The sequence below is a fragment of the Mobula hypostoma genome, chromosome 20 (assembly GCF_963921235.1).
Source record: "Mobula hypostoma chromosome 20, sMobHyp1.1, whole genome shotgun sequence".
NCBI classification, from domain to species: domain Eukaryota; kingdom Metazoa; phylum Chordata; class Chondrichthyes; order Myliobatiformes; family Myliobatidae; genus Mobula; species Mobula hypostoma.
In genome coordinates, this window is record NC_086116.1 from 2110733 (window position 1) to 2131646 (window position 20914).

General features: G+C 44.9%; 1 protein-coding gene across 1 annotated transcript in view; it reads right to left on the bottom strand.

Moving 5' to 3' along the window:
* Positions 1-11809: 11809 nt before the first annotated feature.
* Positions 11810-20914, bottom strand: part of LOC134359153 (cilia- and flagella-associated protein 54-like) — a 510505-nt gene continuing 501400 nt past the window's right edge. Inside the window, exon 70 of the mRNA XM_063072102.1 lies at positions 11810-12214. Coding sequence (XP_062928172.1) covers positions 12089-12214 — 126 coding nt within the window. The 3' untranslated portion in view covers positions 11810-12088. The remainder of the gene's footprint in view (positions 12215-20914) is intronic.

Below are 20914 nucleotides of genomic sequence, written 5' to 3' on the forward strand. Positions count from 1 at the left end.
ATTCAACGCCCAGACTGATAAAGAAAGCATACTAAATGCCTTTTTCGGCATCTTGTCTTCCTGTGTTGCCACTTTTAGGGAACCTTTCGATCTCTCTGTTTAACAATGCTCCCCAGGATCCTACCATTTAACGTTACCAATTCCTCTTCAAGCCCTGCTCTGGTTTAGCTTACCAAAGTGATCACTTTGCACTTGTCCAGTCTACCTGCGGAAAGCAACAGCAGCCGTGCCTCTGGCACTGAGTCTGGTCCTGTGGCTCAGAAGGGTAGGGATCTGAAGAAGCTGGCAGCAGTAATATGGGACTCTATAGTTAGGTGGGCAGGTAGGCAATTCTGTGCGTGCAAAAACAGAAACGCGGATAGTAGTATAACCCTCCTCAGGGTCGCTCGGCTCGCTGTCGTCTAGGGAAACAGTCCTCGGCCCTGTCAAACTGGGTAATTAGTTTGTGTGGATGCTGTGTGACGTACCCCGCCCCGCCCAAATAACAGACAATACACCAGATACAATTAAATGATTTACAGTTTATAGATATTACTGGAACTATATAATTAATAGAGAATAAAATATAGAAGGAAAATAAAAGGCACCTCACTTATCCAAAGTTCAATCTCTTCATGCAGAAACAGTTGGAGCTCAGGACCCTTCTTCTTCACCCTGCGACCCCTCGGACCACCTCGACCGGCTGCCTGGGACCAACAACGGTGGTCGACCAGACGCTCCACACGAGTTCGTCTCCGTCTCCTCTCCTCGCCGAACGCCCTGCTCGGGGTCCGACCCCGTTAGCGGACTCACAGCACCTGGTCCATCCTCTGTCTGTCTCTCTCCCCGGCCTTCTCCCCCAAAACCCCGCGCGCGCAATATCTTACAGATACACCAAAAACATAACAACTATCGCAATTGTTTCATAACATCTTCTTATCAGTAACGTGATTCAACAAACTGCTAGCGGGAAGGACTTTCTCAGCAGTTAACATAACAAAGAAGTCCTTTCAATTATAACATAACAAAGAAGCCATTTTACTTAGACTATGCAGTGACATAATAAAAAAGAAACCCCCTTACAGTAGTTTGCCTCCCAGGTGCCACGATCCATGATGTTTCTGAACACATCCACAATATTCTGAAAAGGGAGGGTGGGCAGCTAGAAGTCATGGTAGGATTTGGTACCGACAACATAGGTCGAAAAAGGGAGGAGGTCCTGAAAACAGAATACAGGGATTTGGAAGGAAGTTGAGAAGCAGGACCTCCAGGGTAAGAACCTCGGGATTGCTGCCTGTGCCACGCAACAGTGAGGACAGGAATAGAATGAGTTGGCAGATAAATGTGTGGCTGAAGAATTGGAGCAGGGCGCAGTGGTTCAGATTTCTGGATAATTAGGACCTCTTCTGGGGAAGGTGTGACCTATACAAAAGGGATGGGTTGCACTTGAATCCGAGGGGGAACAATATCCTTGCGGCAAGTTTGCTAGAGCTGCTGGGAGTGGTTTAATATGGCAGGGGGTTGGGAACCAGTATGATAGAGCTGAGGATGAGCTAGCAGGTTTACAAGTAGATGATGTGTGTAATATGAACGTAAAGAATGACAAGCCAATGATTTTTGTACAAATGCAGATAGTGCAAAGAGTGAAATTGTAACACAGGCAAAATTCAAAAGGGTGAAGAATGCAGGACTGAAGGTGATGAATTTAAATGCATGTAGCATTCGGAATAAGGTGGATGAATTCGTAGCACAATTAGTGATTGGTCAGTATGACATTGTGGGCATCACTGAGTCGTGGATGAAAGAAAGCCATAGTTGGGAGGTGACCATCAAAGGATATACTTTGTATCAAAAGGACAGGCAGGAAGGCCGAGGCGGCAGTGTGGCTCTGTTGGTAAGAGATGGAATTTCTCTATTACATCCTTCCCATAAAACAAATTGTCCCAATCCACTCCTCCTAAATCCATTCGCATCTCCTCAAAGTTAGCCTTTCTCCAATCAAAAATCTCAATCCTAGGTCCAGTCCTATCCTTCTCTATAATTATATTGAAACTAATGATATTGTGATCACTGGACTGGAAGTGCTCCCCAACACATACCTCCGTCACCTGACCTAGCTCATTCCCTAATAGGAGATCCAACACTGCCCCTTCTCTAGTTGGTATCTCTATGTATTGCTGAAAAAAACTATCTTGCACACATTTGACAAACTCCAAACCATCCAGCCCTTTTACAGAATGGGTTTCCCAGTCCATGTGTGGAAAATTAAATTCTCCCACAATCACAACCTTGTGCTTACTACAAATATCTGCTATCTCCTTACAAATTTGCTCCTCCAGTTCTCGGTCCCCATTAGGTGGTCTATAATACACCCCTATAAGCGTCACAACACATTTCCTATTCCTCAATTCCACTCTAATAGCCTCCCTAGACGAGTCCACTAATCTATCCTGCCAGAGCACCGCTGTTATATTTTCTCTGACAAGCAATGCAACACCTTCCCCTCTCGCCCCTCCTATTCTATCACACCTGAAGCAACAAAATCCTGGAATATTTAGTTGCCAATCACACCCCTCCTGCAACCACGTTTCACTAATAGTTACAACATCACATTTTCAGGTATCAATCCATGCTCTAAGCTCATCCGCCTTTCTTACAATGCTCCTAGCATTAAAATAGATGCATTTAAGAAACTCTCCACCTCTTACTCTCTTTTTATCCTTAATGGAGCAAACAACTTTGTTATCTTTTTCTTCCTTGTCCCCTACATCTTTGGTCTGAGTGCTCCTGATCTCTGTCCCCTGCCTATCCTCCCTCACACACTGTCTACTAGCTTTCTCTATTTGTGAACTAACCCCCTCTCTCCTAGTCTCTTTAATTTGATTCCCACCCCCCAACCATTCCAGTTTAAAGTCACCTCAGTAGCCCTCGCAAATCTCCCCGCCAGTATATTGGTCCCCCTGGGATTCAAGGGTAACCTGTCCCTTTTGTACAGGTCACGCCTGCGCCAAAAGAGTTCCCAATGATCCAAAAACTTGAATCCCTGCCCCCTGCTCCAATCCCTCAGCCACGCATTTATCCTCCACCTCATTGCATTCCTACTCTCACTGTCGCGTGACACAGGCAGTAATCCCGAGATTACTACCTTTTAGGTCCCTTTTTCTCAATTCCCTTCCTAACTCCCTATATTCTTCTTTCAGGACCTCTTCCCTTTTCCTACCTATGTCATTGGTACCTATATGTACGACGACCTCTGGCTCCTCACTCTCCCACTTCAGGATCTCTTGGACGCAATCAGAAACATCCCGGACCCTGGCACCAGGGAGGCAAACTACCATCTGGGTCTCCGGACTGCGTCCAGAGAATCGCCTATCTGACCCCCTAACTATCAAGTCCCCTATCACAACTGCCCTCCTCTTCCTTGCCCTACCCTTCTGAGCTACAGGGCTGGACTCTGTGCCGGAGGCATGGCCACTGTCGCTTCCCCCAGGTAAGCTGTCCCCCCCAACAGTACTCAAACAGGAGTACTTATTGTCAAGGGGTACTGCTTTGGCAAGTAAGGTGAAAATAAATCCAAAGGGCTTCTACAGTTATGTTAGTGGCAAAAGGATAGTGAGGTCCTTTGGAAAATCAGAGTGGACGGCTATGTGCGGAGCCGGAAGAGATGGGGGAGATTTTGAACAATTTCTTTTCTTCGGTATTCACTAAGGAGAAGGATATTGAATTGTGTAAGGTAAAGGAAACAAGAAGGGTAGTTATGGAAAGTATGACAATTAAAGAAGAGGAAGTACTGGCACTTTTAAGGAATATAAAAGTGGATAAGTCTCTGGGTCCAAACAAGATATATCCTAGGACCTTGAGGGAAGTTAGTGTGGAAATAGCAGGGGCTCTGACAGAAATATTTCAAATGTCATTAGAAATGGGAATGGTGCCAGAGGATTGGCATATTGCTCATGTTGTTCCATTGTTTAAAAAGGGTTCTAAGAGTAAACCTAGCAATTATCGGCCTGTGAGTTTGACGTCAGTGGTGGGTAAATTGATGGAAAGTATTCTTAGAGATGGTATATATAATTATCTGGATAGACAGGGTCTGATTAGGAACAGTCAACATGGATTTGTGCGTGGAAGGTCATGTTTGACAAATCTTATTGAATTTTTTTGTTGAGGTTACTAAGAAAGTTGACGAGGGTAAAGCGGTGGATGTTGTCTATATGGACTTCAGTAAGGCCTTTGACAAGGTTCCACACGGAAGGTTAGTTAGGAAGGTTCAATCGTTAGGCACTAATATCGAAGTAGTAAAATGGATTCAGCAGTGGTTAGATGGGAGATGCCAGAGAGTAGAGGTGGATAACTGTGTGTCAGATTGGAGGTGGGTGTGTAGTGGTGTGCCTCAGGGATCTGTACTGGGTCCAATGTTGTTTGCCATATATATTAATGATCTGGATGATGGAGTGGTAAATTGGATTAGTAAGTATGCAGATGATACTAAGATAGGTGGCATTGTGGATAATGAAGTAGGTTTTCAAAGCTTGCAGAGAGATTTAGGCCAGTTAGAAGAGTGGGCTGAAAAATGGCAGATGGAGTTTAATGCTGAAAAATGTGAGGTGCTACATTTTGGTAGGACTAATCAAAATAGGGCATACATGGTAAATGGTAGGGCATTGAAGAATGCTGTAGAACAGAGGGATCTAGGAATAATGGTGCATATTTCCCTGAAGGTGGAATCTCATGTGGATAGGGTGGTGAAGAAAGCTTTTGGTATGTTGGACCTTATTAATCAGAGCATTGAGTATAGGAGTTGGGATGTAATGTTGAAATTGTATAAGGCATTGGTGAGGCCAAATTTGGAGTATTGTGTCCAGTTCTGGTCACCGAATTATAGGAAAGATATCAATAAAATTGAGAGAGTACAGAAGAGGTTTACTAAAACGTTGCCTGGGTTTCATCTCCTAAGTTACAGAGAAAGGTTGAACAAGTTGGGTCTTTATTCTTGGGAACGTAGAAGGTTGAGGGGGGACTTGATAGAGGTATTTAAAATTATGAGGGGGATTGATAGAGTTGAGGTGGATAGGCTTTTTCCATTGAGAGTGGGGGAGATTCAAACAAGAGGACATGAGTTGAGAGTTAAAGGACAAAAGTTTAGGGGTAACATGAGGGGGAACTTCTTTACTCAGAGAGTGGTAGCTGTGTGGAACGAGCTTCCAGCAGAAGTGGTTGAGGCAGGTTCGATGTTGTCGTTTAAAGTTAAATTGGACAGATATATGGACAGGAAAGGAATGGAGGGTTATGGGCTGAGTGCAGGTCGGTGGGACAAGGTAAGAGTAAGAGTTCGGCACGGACTAGAAGGGCTGAGATGGCCTGTTTCCGTGCTGTAACTGTTATATGGTTACATCTTTAGAAAGAGGTGACATAAGGTCAGAGAAAATTGAATCTTTGTGGGTGGAGTTGATAAACTGCAAAATTATAAAAAAACATTATGGGAATCATATATTGGCCTCAAGTCGTATCCAAGATGTGGGGTTGAGATTGCAAACGAAGCTGGAAAGGGCATTTAATAAGGATAATGTCACAATTGTATTGGAGGACTTCAATATGTAAGGGGATTGGGAAAATCAGGTTAGTGTCAGATTGCAAGAGAGGGAATTTATTGAATGCCAACAAGACGACTTTTCAGAGCAGCTTGTGCTTAAGCCTACTCAGGGAAAGGCTATCTTAGATTGGGTGCTGTTTTATAATCCAGATTTATTAGCAAGCTTTAGGTAAAGGAATCCTTGGGAGGCATTGATCATAATATGATTGAATTCGTACTGTAATTTGAGAGGGAGAAGCATAACTTGCATGTATCTGTATCACAACGGAATAAAGGGAATTACAGAGGCTTGAGAGAGGAACTTGCCAAGGTGGATTGGAGGAGGATACTGGCAAGGAAGATGGCACAGCAGAGATGGTTGAAGTTTCTGGGAATAATTCCAAGGCATAGGATTGATATGTCCCTACAGAAGTTCTCAGATGGCAGGGGTAGGCAACCGTGGCTGACAAGGGAAGTTAAGGACTGCACAATAGCCAAGAAAAGGACATATAATGTAGGAAAAGTGAGTGGGAAGCTGGATGATTGGGAAGTTCATAAAATCCAACAAAAGGTAACTAAAAAAGCTATACGAAGGGAAAAGATGAAATATGAGTTTGCACTAGCCAATAATATAAAGCAGGATACTAAAATTTCTTTTCCCAATTATATAAAGAGTGAAAGGGAAGTGAGAGTTGATATTGGACCACTGGAAAATGATGCTGGTGAGGTAGTAATGGGGGACTAAGAAATGGCAGATGAACTTAATGGGTGCTTTGCTTCAGTCTTCACTGTGGAAGACAGTAACAGTGTGCCAGAGGTCCGTGAGTGTCAAGGAGCAAAAGTGAGTGCTATTGCTATTACAAAGGAAAAAGTGCAATGTAAACTCAAAGGTCTTAAGGTGGATAAGTCACCTGGACCAGATGGACTACATCCCAGATGCATTGATTATGATTTTCAAGAATCACTTGATTCTGGCATGGTCCTGGAGGACTGGAAAATTGCAAATATCACTCCACTCTTTAAGAAGGGAGGAAGGCAAAAGATAAGAAATTATAGGCCAGTTAGCCTAAACATTGGTTGGGAAAGTGTTGGAGTCTATTATTAAGGATGAGGTTTCAGGGTACTTGGAGACTAATGATAAAATAAATCAAAGTCAGCATGGTTCCTGTAAAGGGAAATCTTGCCTGACAAATCTGTTAGAATTCTTCGAGGAAGTAACAAGCAGGGTGGACAAAGGAGAGGCAGTGGATGTTATTTACTTGGATTTTCAGAAGGCATTTGTTAAAGTGCCACACATGAGGTTGCTTAACAAGATAAAATCCCATGGCGTTACAGGAAAGATACTGGCATGGCTAGAGGAATGGCTGACAGACAGGAGGCAGCGAGTCGGAATAATGGGGGCCTTTTCTTGTTGGCTGCCATTGACTAGTGGTGTTCCTCAAGGGTCAGTATTGGGACCGCTGTTTTTCACATTGTTTGTCAGTAATTTGGATAATAGAATTGATGGCTTTGTGGCAACGTTTGCGGATGATGTGAAGATAAGTGGAGGGGTAGGTAGTGCTGAGGAAGCCATGTGATTGCAGAAGGACTCAGACATATTGAAGGGATGGTCAAAAAAGTGCAGATGGAATACAGCATTGGGAAATGTATGATGGTGCATTTTGGTAAAAAGAACAGAAGTGCAGATTATTATCTAAATGGGGAGAAAATTCAAACATAAGAGTAAAGGGACTTAGGAGTCCTCGTGCAGGACTCCCAGAAGAGTAATTCATAGATTGAGTCTGTAGTAAAGAAGGCAAATCCAATGTTGGCATTCATTTCAAGGGGAGTGGAATGTAAAAACAGGGAGAGAATGCTGAGGTTTTATAAGACACTGGTCAGGCCGCACTTGGAGTATTGTCAATAGTGTTGGGTCCCATATCTCAGAAGGGATGTGTTGTCATTGGGGAGAATACAGAGCAGGTTGATGAGGATGATTCTGGGAATGAAGGGGTGAACATGTGAGGAGTGTTTAGCAGCTTTGGGCCTGTACTCACTGGAGTTTAGAAAAATACAGTGGTACCTTATTGAAACCTACAGAATGTTGTAAAGACTAGGTAAGGTAGATGTGGAGAGAATGTTTTCTGTGGCGGGGTGTCCAGAACTAAAGGAATCAGCCTCAAGATTGAGAGGCAACAGAGCTAAGGAGGAATTTTTTAGCAAGAGAGTAGTGAACCTGTGGAACGCTCTACCACAGACAGCTGTGGAGTCTAAGCCCTTGGGTATATTAAAAGCAAAAACTGATAGTTCCGATTGGTCAGGGCATCAAAGGATATGGTGAGAAGGCAGTATGGAATTGAGTGGGATCCAGGCTCAGCCATGATGGAATGGTAGAGCAGGGGCCGGCTGGTGGCATAACGACATTGGTACCTCCGCTCCCGCGTCAGAAACCAGTCGGGTCCACTCCCGAGTACGCTTTCCATCCGTGCCGGGTTGAGTGTCAAGATCGCAACTCCACCTCGTAAAATAAAAGGGAAAAATACTGCGAAATGTCTGTGTGAGGAGTGACGAGCCACACAGTCTCTCTCTCACCCCGCGCCTTGTAAAAGCATGAGAAAGACATCATCACAGACGCATGCACAGTCGCACATACACATACACACATGTACAGACGCACCCACGCAGACGCACATACACAGATGCACCCACGCAGACGCACATGTACAGACGCAGACGCACATACACAGACGCACCCACGCAGATGCACATGTACAGACGCAGACGCAGACGCACATGTACAGACGCACCCACGCAGACGCAGACGCACATACACAGACACACCCACGCAGACGCACATGTACAGACGCAGACGCAGATGCACATACACAGACGCACCCACGCAGACGCACATGTACAGACGCAGACGCAGACGCACATGTACAGACGCACCCACGCAGACGCAGACGCACATACACAGACGCACCCACGCAGATGCAGACGCACATACACAGACGCACCCACGCAGATGCACATGTACAGACGCAGACGCACATGTACAGACGCACCCACGCAGACGCAGACGTACATACACAGACGCACCCACGTAGACGCACATGTACAGACGCAGACACAGACGCACATGTACAGACGCACCCACGCAGACGCACACGCAGACGCAGACGCACATACACAGACGCACCCACGCAGACGCACATGTACAGACGCAGACGCAGATGCACATGTACAGACGCACACGCAGATGCACATGCACAGACGCACCCACACAGACGCACACGCAGACGCAGACGCACATACACAGACGCACCCACGCAGACGCACATACACAGACGCACATGCACAGGCGCACCCACGCAGACGCACATACACAGACGCACCCACGCAGACGCAGACGCACATACACAGACACACCCACGCAGACGCACATGCAGACGCACCCACGCACACGCAGACGCACATGCACAAACGCACCCACGCAGACGCACCCACACAGACGCACACGCAGACGCACATACACAGACGCACCCACGCAGACGCACATGTACAGACGCAGACGCAGATGCACACGCAGACGCACATGCACAGACGCACCCACACAGACGCACACGCAGACGCAGACACACATACACAGACGCACCCACGCAGACGCACATGTACAGACGCACCCATGCAGAAGCACATGCAGACGCACATACACAGACGCACCCACGCAGACGCACATGTACAGACGCAGACGCAGATGCACATGTACAGACGCACAAGCAGACGCACATGCACAGACGCACCCACGCAGACGCACATGCACAGACGCACCCACGCAGACGCACGCCAAAAAAAAGAATGGTGGAGCAGACTTAATGGGCTGAATAGCCTAATTCTGCTCCTATGTCTTAGAACCATAGAACACTACAGCACAGAAAGCAGGCCATTCGGCCCTTCTAGTCTGTGCCAAAACTTTATTCCACTAGTCCCATTGACCCGCACCCAGTCCATAACCCTTCAGACCTCTCCCATCCATGTACCTATCCAATTTATTCTTAAAACTTAAGAGTGAGCCCGCATTTACCACGTCAGATGGCAGCTCATTCCACACTCCCACCACTCTCTGAGTGAAGAAGATCCCCCTAATGTTCCCCCTAAATCTTCCCCCTTTCACCCTAAAGCCATGTCCTCTCGTGTTTAGCTCTCCTAGTCTAAGTGGAAAGAGCCTATTTGCATTTACTCTGTCTATACCCCTCATTATTTTGTAAACCTCTATCAAATCTCCCCTCATTCTTCTACGCTTCAAGGAATAAAGTCATAACCTGTTCAATCTTTCCTTGTAACTCAACTCCTGAAGACCCGGCAAAATCCTAGTAAATCTTCTCTGCACTCTTTCAATCTTACTGATATCCTTCCTATAGTTAGGTGACCAGAACTGCATGCAATATTCCAAATTTGGCCTCACCAATGTCTTATACAACCTCCCCATAACATCCCAACTCCTATACTCAATACTTTGATTTATGAATGCCAGGATGTTTGGATTAAAAATTGGCTTACAGGAAGAAAGCAGAGGGTCGTAGTGGAAGTATTCTGCCTGGAGGTCGGTGACTAGTGGAGTGCCGCAAGGATCTGTCCTCGGACCCCTGCTCTTTGTGATTTTTATAAGTGACCTAGATGAAGAGGTGGAAGGATGGGTGAGTAAGTTTGCGGACAACACAAAGATTGGAGGAGTTGTGGATGGAGCTGTAGATTGTCAAAGGTTATAGACAGGATGCAGAGTTGGATAGAAAAGTGGCAGATGGATTCAATCCGGATAAGTGTGAGGTGATGCATTTTGGAAGGACAAACCAGAAGGCGGAGTACAGGATTAATAGTAGGTTACTTAAGAGTGTGGATGAACAGAGAGACCTTGGGGTTCAAATCCGTACATCCCTCAAGGTCGCTGCACAGGTTGATAGGATAGTTAAGAAGGCCTATGGGAATGCTGGGCTTTATTAGTAGGGGGATTCAGTTCAAGAGTAGAGAGGTCATGTTGCAACTCTACAAATCTCTGGTGAGATCACACTTTGTGTTCAGTCTGGTCACCTCATTATGGGAAGGATGTGGAAGCTATGGAGAGGGTGCAGAGGAGATTTACCATGATGTTGCCTGGATTGGAAAACAAGTCTTATGAGGCAAGGTTAGCAGAGCTGGGACTTTTCTCTTTAGAGCGTAGAAGGATGAGAGGGGACTTGATGGAGGTCTACAAGATTATGAAAGGCATAGATAGGGTGGATAGTCAGTACCTGTTTCCCAGGGCACGAATAACAAACACTGGAGGGCATATGTACAAAGTTAAGGGAGGGAAGTTTAGGGGAGACATCTGTTTTTTATACAGAGGGTTGTGGGTGCCTGGAATGACTTGCCAGGGATTACCAGGGATGCCAGGGAGGCTAAAACATTAGGGGTATTTAAGAGCCTCTTGGACAGGCACATGGATGAAAGAAAAATAGAGGGTTACGGGGTAGTGTGGGTTTAGTACATTTTTTTTAAGGAACATCGAGGGCTGAAGGGCCTGTACTGTGCTGTAGTATTCTAGTGTCTGAAAAAAGGTGTTGAGAAAGACAGGAGTTCAACAATGTCAACGTGAAGTTGGAGGTTTGAAAGGAGGGGCCCAGGACACCAGTAGAGAGCGATCAATGCTGCGAGTCCGTGAAGAGCCCCAGTTGATGGGCATCTTGGTGGTGCTGAGGTGTGCATTTCATAGCCGGGTAAGGGGATGGTGTATGTGGATGTGAGTTAGTTAACTTGTTTACTTATCGGCAGATCTCCCAGTCTGTGTTGAAGGATTAAGACTGCTGTCCTTCTCAGCTTCATTTTGTGAGCCTTATAGTTCGCATGCTTCTAAGCAAAATGTTTTTTTTTGGGTGACAGTATATTGCTGAATTACAGCCCTTTCACAGCACGATTAGATTAAGGCATCATTTTTTTGAGAATTACCCACTTGGTTTAATGCATCAATGTCAATTGGCCTCATTTACATTATGATGTCAGATGATGAGCTTGAACTTGGTACCTCTGCTAAGATGACACAACAGTATATTTTCAGAATAAAATGTTAAACCTTGGATCTTTTCACCAATTCCTGAGGATGTGAAAGAGGGTTATGCAGATAGGCCACTGAACAAACCAGTTGCATTGTGGGTAATGAAAGTTAACACACCAGAAGTTATTTTTAATTTTATTTCTATTTTCAATCAGCAAAAGTTATGAACTTGTATAGTAATTTGATTGTTACAGAGAAAATGTGGATTAGAAATGTCTTCGTAGAGCAAAATTTAAAGACCACAAAATAATATCAGTTGGAAACATGCTTTGACAAATTATCAGTAGTTTGAAAAGTAAAATTGGTTTAAAACAATGCCAACATGTTCAAAACGATAAAATTCCAGTTGAACGTTCACTGTTAATTGATGGACACAATATTAAAGTATAATAAAAATAAAGAGAGAAAAGTAAATGAATATTCTAAAAGAATCGCAATCAGCTGGTAGTTGCCAATGGTTGTTATTCAATAGTTCAGTCTGATTCGATGAAAGAAGTCAACCAGGTAAACAGACTCCCATGCTTTAATACATATCCAGCCAAAGGATTAAATAGATTTTCCAGTTCTTCAAGGGTCTTGGTGGTAATATCAAAGGGAACCTATTGAGAAAATAAATGACTTTACAACAATATTTTACATACATGGCTCATGTGGAAAAGTTCTTTTGAAATTTCCCCCAAATATGAAAAAGGGAACAAAAAGATGATAAACTTTCTTCTGATTCTCCATTAAAAGATTAACGGAATCACCAATGAAATGGTGCAGAACCCCTACGAAGAGCCATTAACAACAGTTCTCTGAAGTCTCTGCTAAAGTTACGACAAACATTGGGACCACCCATACTATGAACGGATTGAATTTGTCAAATGTGTATATGAAAGTTTTCTTAATCAATATATAGAGGCCCCAGCTAGAGAGAATGCAATATTATGGAATGAGACAGGGCAGGTGAAGGATGTGTGTGTAAGGGAACACTTTGCATCTTGTGATCATAATGTCATTAGTTTCAAGCTGATTATGCAGAAGGAGAGATCTGGTCCTTGTTTGAGATTCTAAATTGGAAAAAGGCCAATTTTGATGGCATCGGAAAGGATCTGTCAAGTGTGGGTTTGAATATGTTGTTTTCTAGCAAAGGGAAGTGGGAGGCCTTAAAGTGAAATTTTGAAATTACAGAGTTTGTGTGATCCTGCTAGATTAAACAGCAAAGCTAACAGGCTTAGGAAACCTTGGTTTTCAAGGGATATTGAGGCCCTCAATACCTTTCGAAAGAAGGAGGTACATAGCAGGTATAGGCAGCTAGGAACTAATGAGGTGCTTGAGGAGTGGCCAGTGAGTGAGTGAGCCAGTGAAGGAGTGGAGCTTTGAGGCTTTGACTCGAGAGATTAGAAACCATAGAAAACCAAAGAAAAACTACAGCACAGAAACAGGCCTTTTGGCCCTTCTTGGCTGTGCCGAACCATTTTTCTGCCTAGTCCCACTGACCTGCACCTGGACCATATCTCTCCATACACCTCTCATCCATGTACCTGTCCAATTATTTATTAAATATTAAAGTGAGCCCGATTTACCACTTCATCTGGCAGCTCATTCCATACCACTCTCTGTGTGAAGAAGCCCCCCCCCCATATTCCCTTTAAACGTTTCCCCCCTCACCCTTAACCCATGTCCTCTGGTTTTTTTCTCCCCTTGCCTCAGTGGAAAAAGCCTGCTTGCATTCACTCTATCTATATCCATCATAATTTTATATACCTCTATCAAATCTCCCCTCATTCTTCTATGCTCCAGGGAATAAAGTCCTAACCTATTCAACCTTTCTCTGTAACTGAGTTTCTCAAGTCCCGGCAACATCCTTGTAAACCTTCTCTGTACTCTTTCAACCTTATTAATATCCTTCCTGTAATTTGGTGACCAAAACTGAACACAATGATGACCTACTGCTTATCAGGGAAAGTGAAGAGGTGATAGACAGGAGCTACAGGGAGGTGGTCATCCCTAGGCTACAGGGGTCTGAAAACTGGGTCACTGTCAAGAGAGGGAAGGGAAATGCCCAGATAGTGGAGAGCACACCTGTGGCTGTCCCCCTCAGCAACAAATATCTTGTTCTGGATGCTGTTGAGGGGGATGACCTGACAGGGGACGCCCACGGTGACCAGGTCTCTGCCACTGAGCCTGGCGCTGTTGTGCAGGAGAGAAGGAGGGAGAAGAGGAATGTCATAGGTGATTCCATAGTCAGGGGAACAGACAGGAGATTCTGTGAGCCTGATAGAGATACCCGCATGGTGTGTTGCCTGCCAGGTGCCAGGGTACGGGATGTCTCCGATCGGGTCCTGAATATTCTGAAGGGGAAGGGTGAGCAGCCAGTTGTCTTGGTACATGTTGGTACCAATGACATAGATAGGACAAAGGAGGAGGTCCTGAACAGAGATTTCCAGGAATTAGGAAGGAAGCTGAGAAGCAGGACCTCCAAGGTAGTAATCTCGGGATTGCGCCACGTGCTAGCGAGGGCAAGAATAGTAGGATCCAGCAGATGAATGCGTGGCTGAGAGACTGGTGCAGGGGGCAGGGCATCAGATTCTTGGATAATTGGGATCTCTTCTGGGGGAAGTATGACCTGTTCAAGAAGGACAGTTACACCTGAACCCGAAGGGGACCAATATCTTGGCGGGAAAGTTTAATAGAGCTGTTAGGGAGGGTTTAAACTAATTTGGCAGGGGGATGGGAACCGGAATGACAGAGCGGAGGAAGGGGAAAACAGAAATAAATCTAAGATAGTGAGCAGTAAAGATGTCAGGAAAGACAGGCTGGGGCAAATTTGTAGCCATTGGGATGAGTTGCAGTGCAATAAAGTTGCGGTGAAATCAAAGCGAAAAGTACCAAATACTGGTCTTAAGGAGTTATACTTATATGCACGCAGCATAAGGAATAAGGTGGATGATCTTGTCGTATAGCTACAGATTGGTAGGTATGATATTGTGGCCATCACTGAGACGTGGGTAAAGGATGCATGTCTCTGGGAGCTGAACGTCCAAGGATACATGGTGTATCGGAAGGATAGGAAGGTAGGCAGAGGGGGAGGCGTGACTTTATTGGTAAGAAATGATATTAAATCATTAGAAAGAGGTGATAGAGGATCGGAAGGTGCAGAACCTTTATGGGTTGAGCTGAGAAATAGCAGGGGTAAAAAGACCCTGATGGCAGTTATTTATAGGCCTCCAAACAGCTGCAGTGATGTGGACTACAAATTACAACTGGAAATAGAAAAGGCTTGTCAGAAGGGCAGTGTTATGATAATTGTGGGGGATTTTAACATGCGAGTGGATTGGGAAAATCAGGTTGGCACTGGCTCTCAAGAGAGAGAATTTGTAGAATGTCTGCGAGATGGCTTTTTAGAACAGCTTGTTGTTGAGCCCACTAGGGGATTGGCTGTACTGGATTGGGTATTGTGTAATGAAGCGGAGGTGATTAGAGAGATTGAGGTGAAGGAACCCTTAGGAGACAGTGATCATAACATGATTGAGTTCACTGTGAAATTTGAAAAAGAGAAGCCAAAATCTGATGTGTCGGTAATTTAATGGAGTAAAGGAAATTACAGTGGCATGAGAGAGGAACTGGCCAAAGTTGACTGGAAAGGGACTCTGGCGGGAAGGACGGTAGAGCAGCAGTGGCTGGAGTTTATGCGAGAAGTGAGGAAGGTGCAAGACAGGAATATTCCAAAAAAGGAGAAATTTTCGAATGGAAAAAGGATGCAACCGTAGTTGACAAGAGAAGTCAAAGCCAAAGTTAAAGCAAAGGAGAGGGCATACAAGGAAGTAAAAATTAGTGGGAAGACAGAGGACTGGGAAGTTTTTAAAACCTTACAAAAGGAAACTAAGAAAGTCATTAAGAGGCAAAAGATTAACTATGAAAGGAAGCTAGCAAATAATATCAAAGAGGATACTAAAAGCTTTTTCAACTATATAAAGAGTAAAAGACAGATGAGAGTAGATATAGGACCGATAGAAAATGATGCTGGAGAAATTGTAATGGGAGATAAGGAGATGGCAGAGGAACTGAACGAGTATTTTGCATCAGAATTCACTGAGGAAGACATCAGCAGTGTTCTGGACACTCAAGGGTGGCAGGGAAGAGAAGTGTGCGCAGACACAATAATGACAGAGAAAGTACTCAGGAAGCTGAATAGTCTAAAGGTAGATAAATCTCCTGGACCAGATGGAATGCACCCGCGTGTTCTGAAGGAAGTAGCTGTGGAGATTGCGGAGGCATTAGCGATGATCTTTCAAAAGTCGATAGATTCTGGCATGGTTCCGGAGGAGTGGAAGATTGCAAATGTCACTCCGCTATTTAAGAAGGGGGCAAGGAAGCAAAAAGGAAACTATAGACCTGTTAGCTTGACATAGGTGGTTGGGAAGTTGTTGGAGTCCATTGTCAAGGATGAGGTTACAGAGCACCTGGAGGCATATGACAAGATAGGCAGAACTCAGCGTGGATTCCTTAGAGGAAAATCCTGCCTGACAAACCTATTACAATTTTTTGAGGAAATTACCAGTAGGCTAGACAAGGGAGATGCAGTGGATGTTGTATATTTGGATTTTCAGAAGGCCTTTGACAAGGTGCCACACATGAGGCTACTTAACAAGATAAGAGTCCATGGAATTACGGGAAAGTTACATACGTGGATAGAGTGTTGGCTGATTGGCAGGAAACAGAGAGTGGGAATAAAGGGATCCTATTCTGGTTGGCTGCCGGTTACCAGTGGTGTTCCACAGGGGTCAGTGTTGGGGCTGCTTCTTTTTACATTGTACATCAACAATTTGGATTATGGAATAGATGGCTTTGTGCCTAAGTTTGCTGATGATATGAAGATAGGTGGAGGGGCCGGTAGTGCTGAGGAAACGGAGAGTCTGCGGTGAGACTTGGATAGATTGGAAGAATGGGCAAAGCAGTTGTAAATGAAATACAATGTTGGAAAGTGTATGGTTATGCACTTTGGCAGAAGAAATAAACGGGCAGACTATTATTTAAATGGGGAAGGAATTCAAAGTTCTGAGATGCAATGGGACTTGGGAGTCCTTGTACAGGATACCCTGAAGGTTAGCTTCCAGGTTGAGTCGGTGGTGAAGAAGGCGAATGCAATGTTGGCATTCATTGCTAGAAGAATAGAGTATAGGAGCAGGGATGTGATGTTGAGGCTCTATAAGGCGCTGGTGAGACCTCACTTGGAGTACTGTGGGCAGTTTTGGTCACCTTATTTAAGAAAGGATGTGCTGACGTTGGAGAGGGTACAGAGAAGATTCACTAGCATGATTCCGGGAATGAGAGGGTTAATATACGAGGAACGTTTGTCCGTTCTTCGACTGTATTCCTTGAAGTTTAGAAGAATGAGGGGAGACCTCATAGAAACATTTTGAATGTTGAAAGGCATGGACAGAGTGGATGTGGCAAAGTTGTTTCCCATGATGGGGGAGTCTAGTACAAGACGGCATGACTTAAAGATTGAAGGGCGCCCATTCAGAACAGAGATGCGAAGAAATTTTTTTAGTCAGAGAGTGGTGAATCTATGGAATTTGTTGCCACAGGCAGCAGTGGAGGCCAAGTCATTGGGTGTATTTAAGGCAGAGATTGATAGGTATCTGAGTAGCCAGGGCATCAAAGGTTATGGTGAGAAGGCGGGGGAGTGGGACTAAATGGGAGAATGGATCAGCTCATGATAAAATGGCGGAGCAGACTCGATGGGCCGAATGGCCGACTTCTGCTCCTTTGTCTTATGGTCAATATCGAGATTTGGTCTCACCAATGCCTTATACAACCTCATCATAACATTCCAGCTCTTATACTCAATACTTTGATTAATAAAGGCCAACGTATGAAAAGCTCTCTTTACGACCCTATCTACCTGTGACGCCACTTTTAGGGAATTTTGTATCTGTATTCCCAGATCCCTCTGTTCTACTGCACTCCTCAGTGCCTTACCATTTGCCTTGTATGTTCTACCTTGGTTTGTCCTTCCAAAGAACAATACCTCACACTTGTCTGTATTAAACTCCATCTGCCATTTTTCAGTCCATTTTTCCAGCTGGTCCAAATCCCTCTGCAAGCTTTGAAAACCTTCCTCACTGTCCACTACACCTCCAATCTTTGTATCATCAGCAAATTTGCTGATCCAATTTACCACATTATCATCCAGATCATTGGTATAGATGACAAATAACAATGGACCCAGCACTGATCCCTGTGGCACACCACTAGTCACAGGCCTCCATTCAGAGAAGCTATCCTCTACTACCACTCTTTGGCTTCTTCCATTGAGCCAATGTCTAATTCAATTTACTACCTCTCCATGCATACCTAGTGACTGAATTTTCCTAACTAACCTCCCATGCGGGACCTTGCTAAAGGCCTTACTGAAGTCCATGTAGACAACATCCACTGCCTTCCCTTCATCCACTTTCCTGGTAACCTCCTAGAAAAACTCCAATAGATTGGTCAAGCATGACCTACCATGCACAAACCCATGTTGACTTTCCCTAATAAGTTCCTGTCTATCCAAATGCTTGTAGATTCTGTCTCTCAGTACTCCCTCTAATAACTTACCCACTACCGACGTCAAACTTACCGGCCTATAATTTCCAGGATTACTTTTCAATCCTTTTTTAAACAACGGAACCAAATGAGCCATTCTCCAATCCTCCGGCACCTCACCCATAGACACCGACATTTTAAATATTTCTGCCAGGGCCCCTGCAATTTCAACACTAGTCTCCTTCAAGGTCCGAGGGAATACCCTGTCAGGTCCTGGGGATTTATCCACTTTAATTTGCCACAAGATAGCAAGCACCTCCTCCTTTTCAATCTGTACAGTTTCCATGATCTCACTACTTGTTTCTCTTAATTCCATAGACTTCATGACAGTTTCCTTACCAAAAAACCATTAAGATCTCCCCCATTTCTTTTGTTTCCGCACATAGCCAACCATTCTGATCAACAAGAGGACCAATTTTATCCCTTACAATCCTTTTACTCTTAATATACCTGTAAAAGCTCTTTGGATTATCCTTCACTTTGACTGTCAAGGCAATCTCATGTCTTCTTTTAGCACTCCTGATTTCCTTCTTAAGTATTTTCTTGCACTTTTCATACTCCTCAAGCACCTGATTTACCCCCTGTTTCCTATACATGTCATACAACTCTCTCTTCTTCTTTATCAGAGTTGCAATATCCCTTGAGAACCAAGTTTCCTTATTCCTATTCACTTTGCCTTTAATCCTGACAGGAACATACAAGCTCTGCACTCTCAAAATTTCTCCTTTGAAGGCTTCCCACTTACCGATCACATCCTTGCCAGAGAACAACCTGTCCCAATCCACGCTTTTTAGATCCTTTCTCATTTCTTCAGATTTGGCCCTCTTCCAGTTCAGAACCTCAACCCTAGGACCAGATCTATCCTTGTCCATGATCAAGTTGAAACTAATGGTGTTATGATCACTGGAACCAAAGTGCTCCCCTACACACACTTCCGTCACTTGTCCTAACTCGTTTCCTAACAGGAGATCCAATATTGCATCCCTTCTAGTTGGTACCTCTATATATTGAGTAGAAAACTTTCCTGAACACATTTTACAAACTCTAACCCATCTAGACCCCTAACAGTATGGGAGTCCCAATCAATATGTGGAAAATTAAAATCTCCTACCACCACAACTTTATGTTTCCTGCAGTTGCCTGCTATCTCTCTGCAGATTCTGACAATTTTGGCAGTTGGACTGTGCAATCAAGATTTGAATAGCTCAGACTCAGCAGAAAGCAGCTGATTGGGCAGTCAAGGTCAGGTGACCAAACAGTTTTAAAAGCTCAAACAAATAAATAGAGGGATAGCTCAAGCGGAGCGGCCAGTGAGTGAGTGGGCCAGTGAAGGAGTGGAGCTTTGAGGCTTTGACTCGAGAGGCTTCGACAAGAAAAGGCGGAGGGCGAGCTTGCTGCCAGTTGGGCTTTACAATGCCTCCTGAGATGGTGATGTGCCTCTCGTGTGAGATGTGGCAGTCTTGGGGGAACTCCCCTCTCCCTCAGAGTCACATCTGCCAGAAGTGCATGCGGCTGGGCGATATGGAAGACCATGTAAGGAATCTGGAGCAGCAGCTGGATGACCTTCAACTCATAAGGGAGAATGAGGCAGTCATAGATGAGAGCTACACAGAGGTAGTCACACCTAGGCTGTCGGAAGCAGGTTGTTGGGTGACAGTCAGAGGGGGGGAAAGCGAAGGTAAGTAGACAGGTAGTGCAGAGCACCCCTGTAGCCATTCCCCTGAATAATAAGTTTACCGTCCTGGATACTGTTGGGGGGGGATGACGACCGACCAGGTGTGAGCCACAGTGGCTGGGCCTCCGGCACTGAATCTGACCCTGTGGTGCAGAAGGGTGGGATGGAGAAGAGGAGAACTGTCGTCATTGGGGACTCTATAGTCTGGGGAGCAGATGGGAGATTTTGTGGACGTGAAAAGGACACCCGCATGGTTTGTTGCCTCCTGGGTGCCAGGGTCCGGGATGTCTCTGACCAGGTGCACGACATCCTGATACGAGAGAGAAAGCAACCAGAAGTCGTGATACATGTTGGTAACAACGACATAGGCAGGAAGAGGGATGAGGTCCTGAAGTGTGAGTTTCGGGAACTAGGCAGAAGGCTGAAGAACAGGACCTCAAAGGTGGCATCCTCAGGATTGCTGCCGGTGCTACGTGATAGTGATGGTAAGAATTTGAGGAGATGGCAGTTGAATGCGTGGCCAAGGAGTTGGTGCAGGGGGCAGGGTTTTAGATTTTGGATCATTGGGATCTCTTCTGGGGAAGGTGGGACCTGTACAGATTGGATGGGTTACACCTGAACTCGAGGGGCAGCAATATCCTTGCAGATAGGTTTGCTAGCATGTTTCGGGAGGGTTGAAACTAATTTCCAAGGGGGATGGGACCCGGAGTGATAGAGCAGTGGAAGAAGAGCATGGAGTAAAGCCTGATCTAACATATAAAGAGGATTTGAGGAAAGAGAAGCAGAATAAAGGGTGTAAAGACTGTAAGGTAGAAGGGCTGAAATGTGTGTACTTCAATGCAAGAAGCATCAGGAACGAAGGTGATGAACTGAGAGCTTGGATACATACCTGAAATTATGATGTAGTGGCCATTACAGGGACTTGGCTGGCACCAGGGCAGGAATCAATTCTCAATATTCCTGGATTTCAGTGCTTTAAAAGGGATAGAGAGGGCGGAAAAAGGGGAGGAGGGGTGGCATTACTGGTCAGGGATACTATTACAGC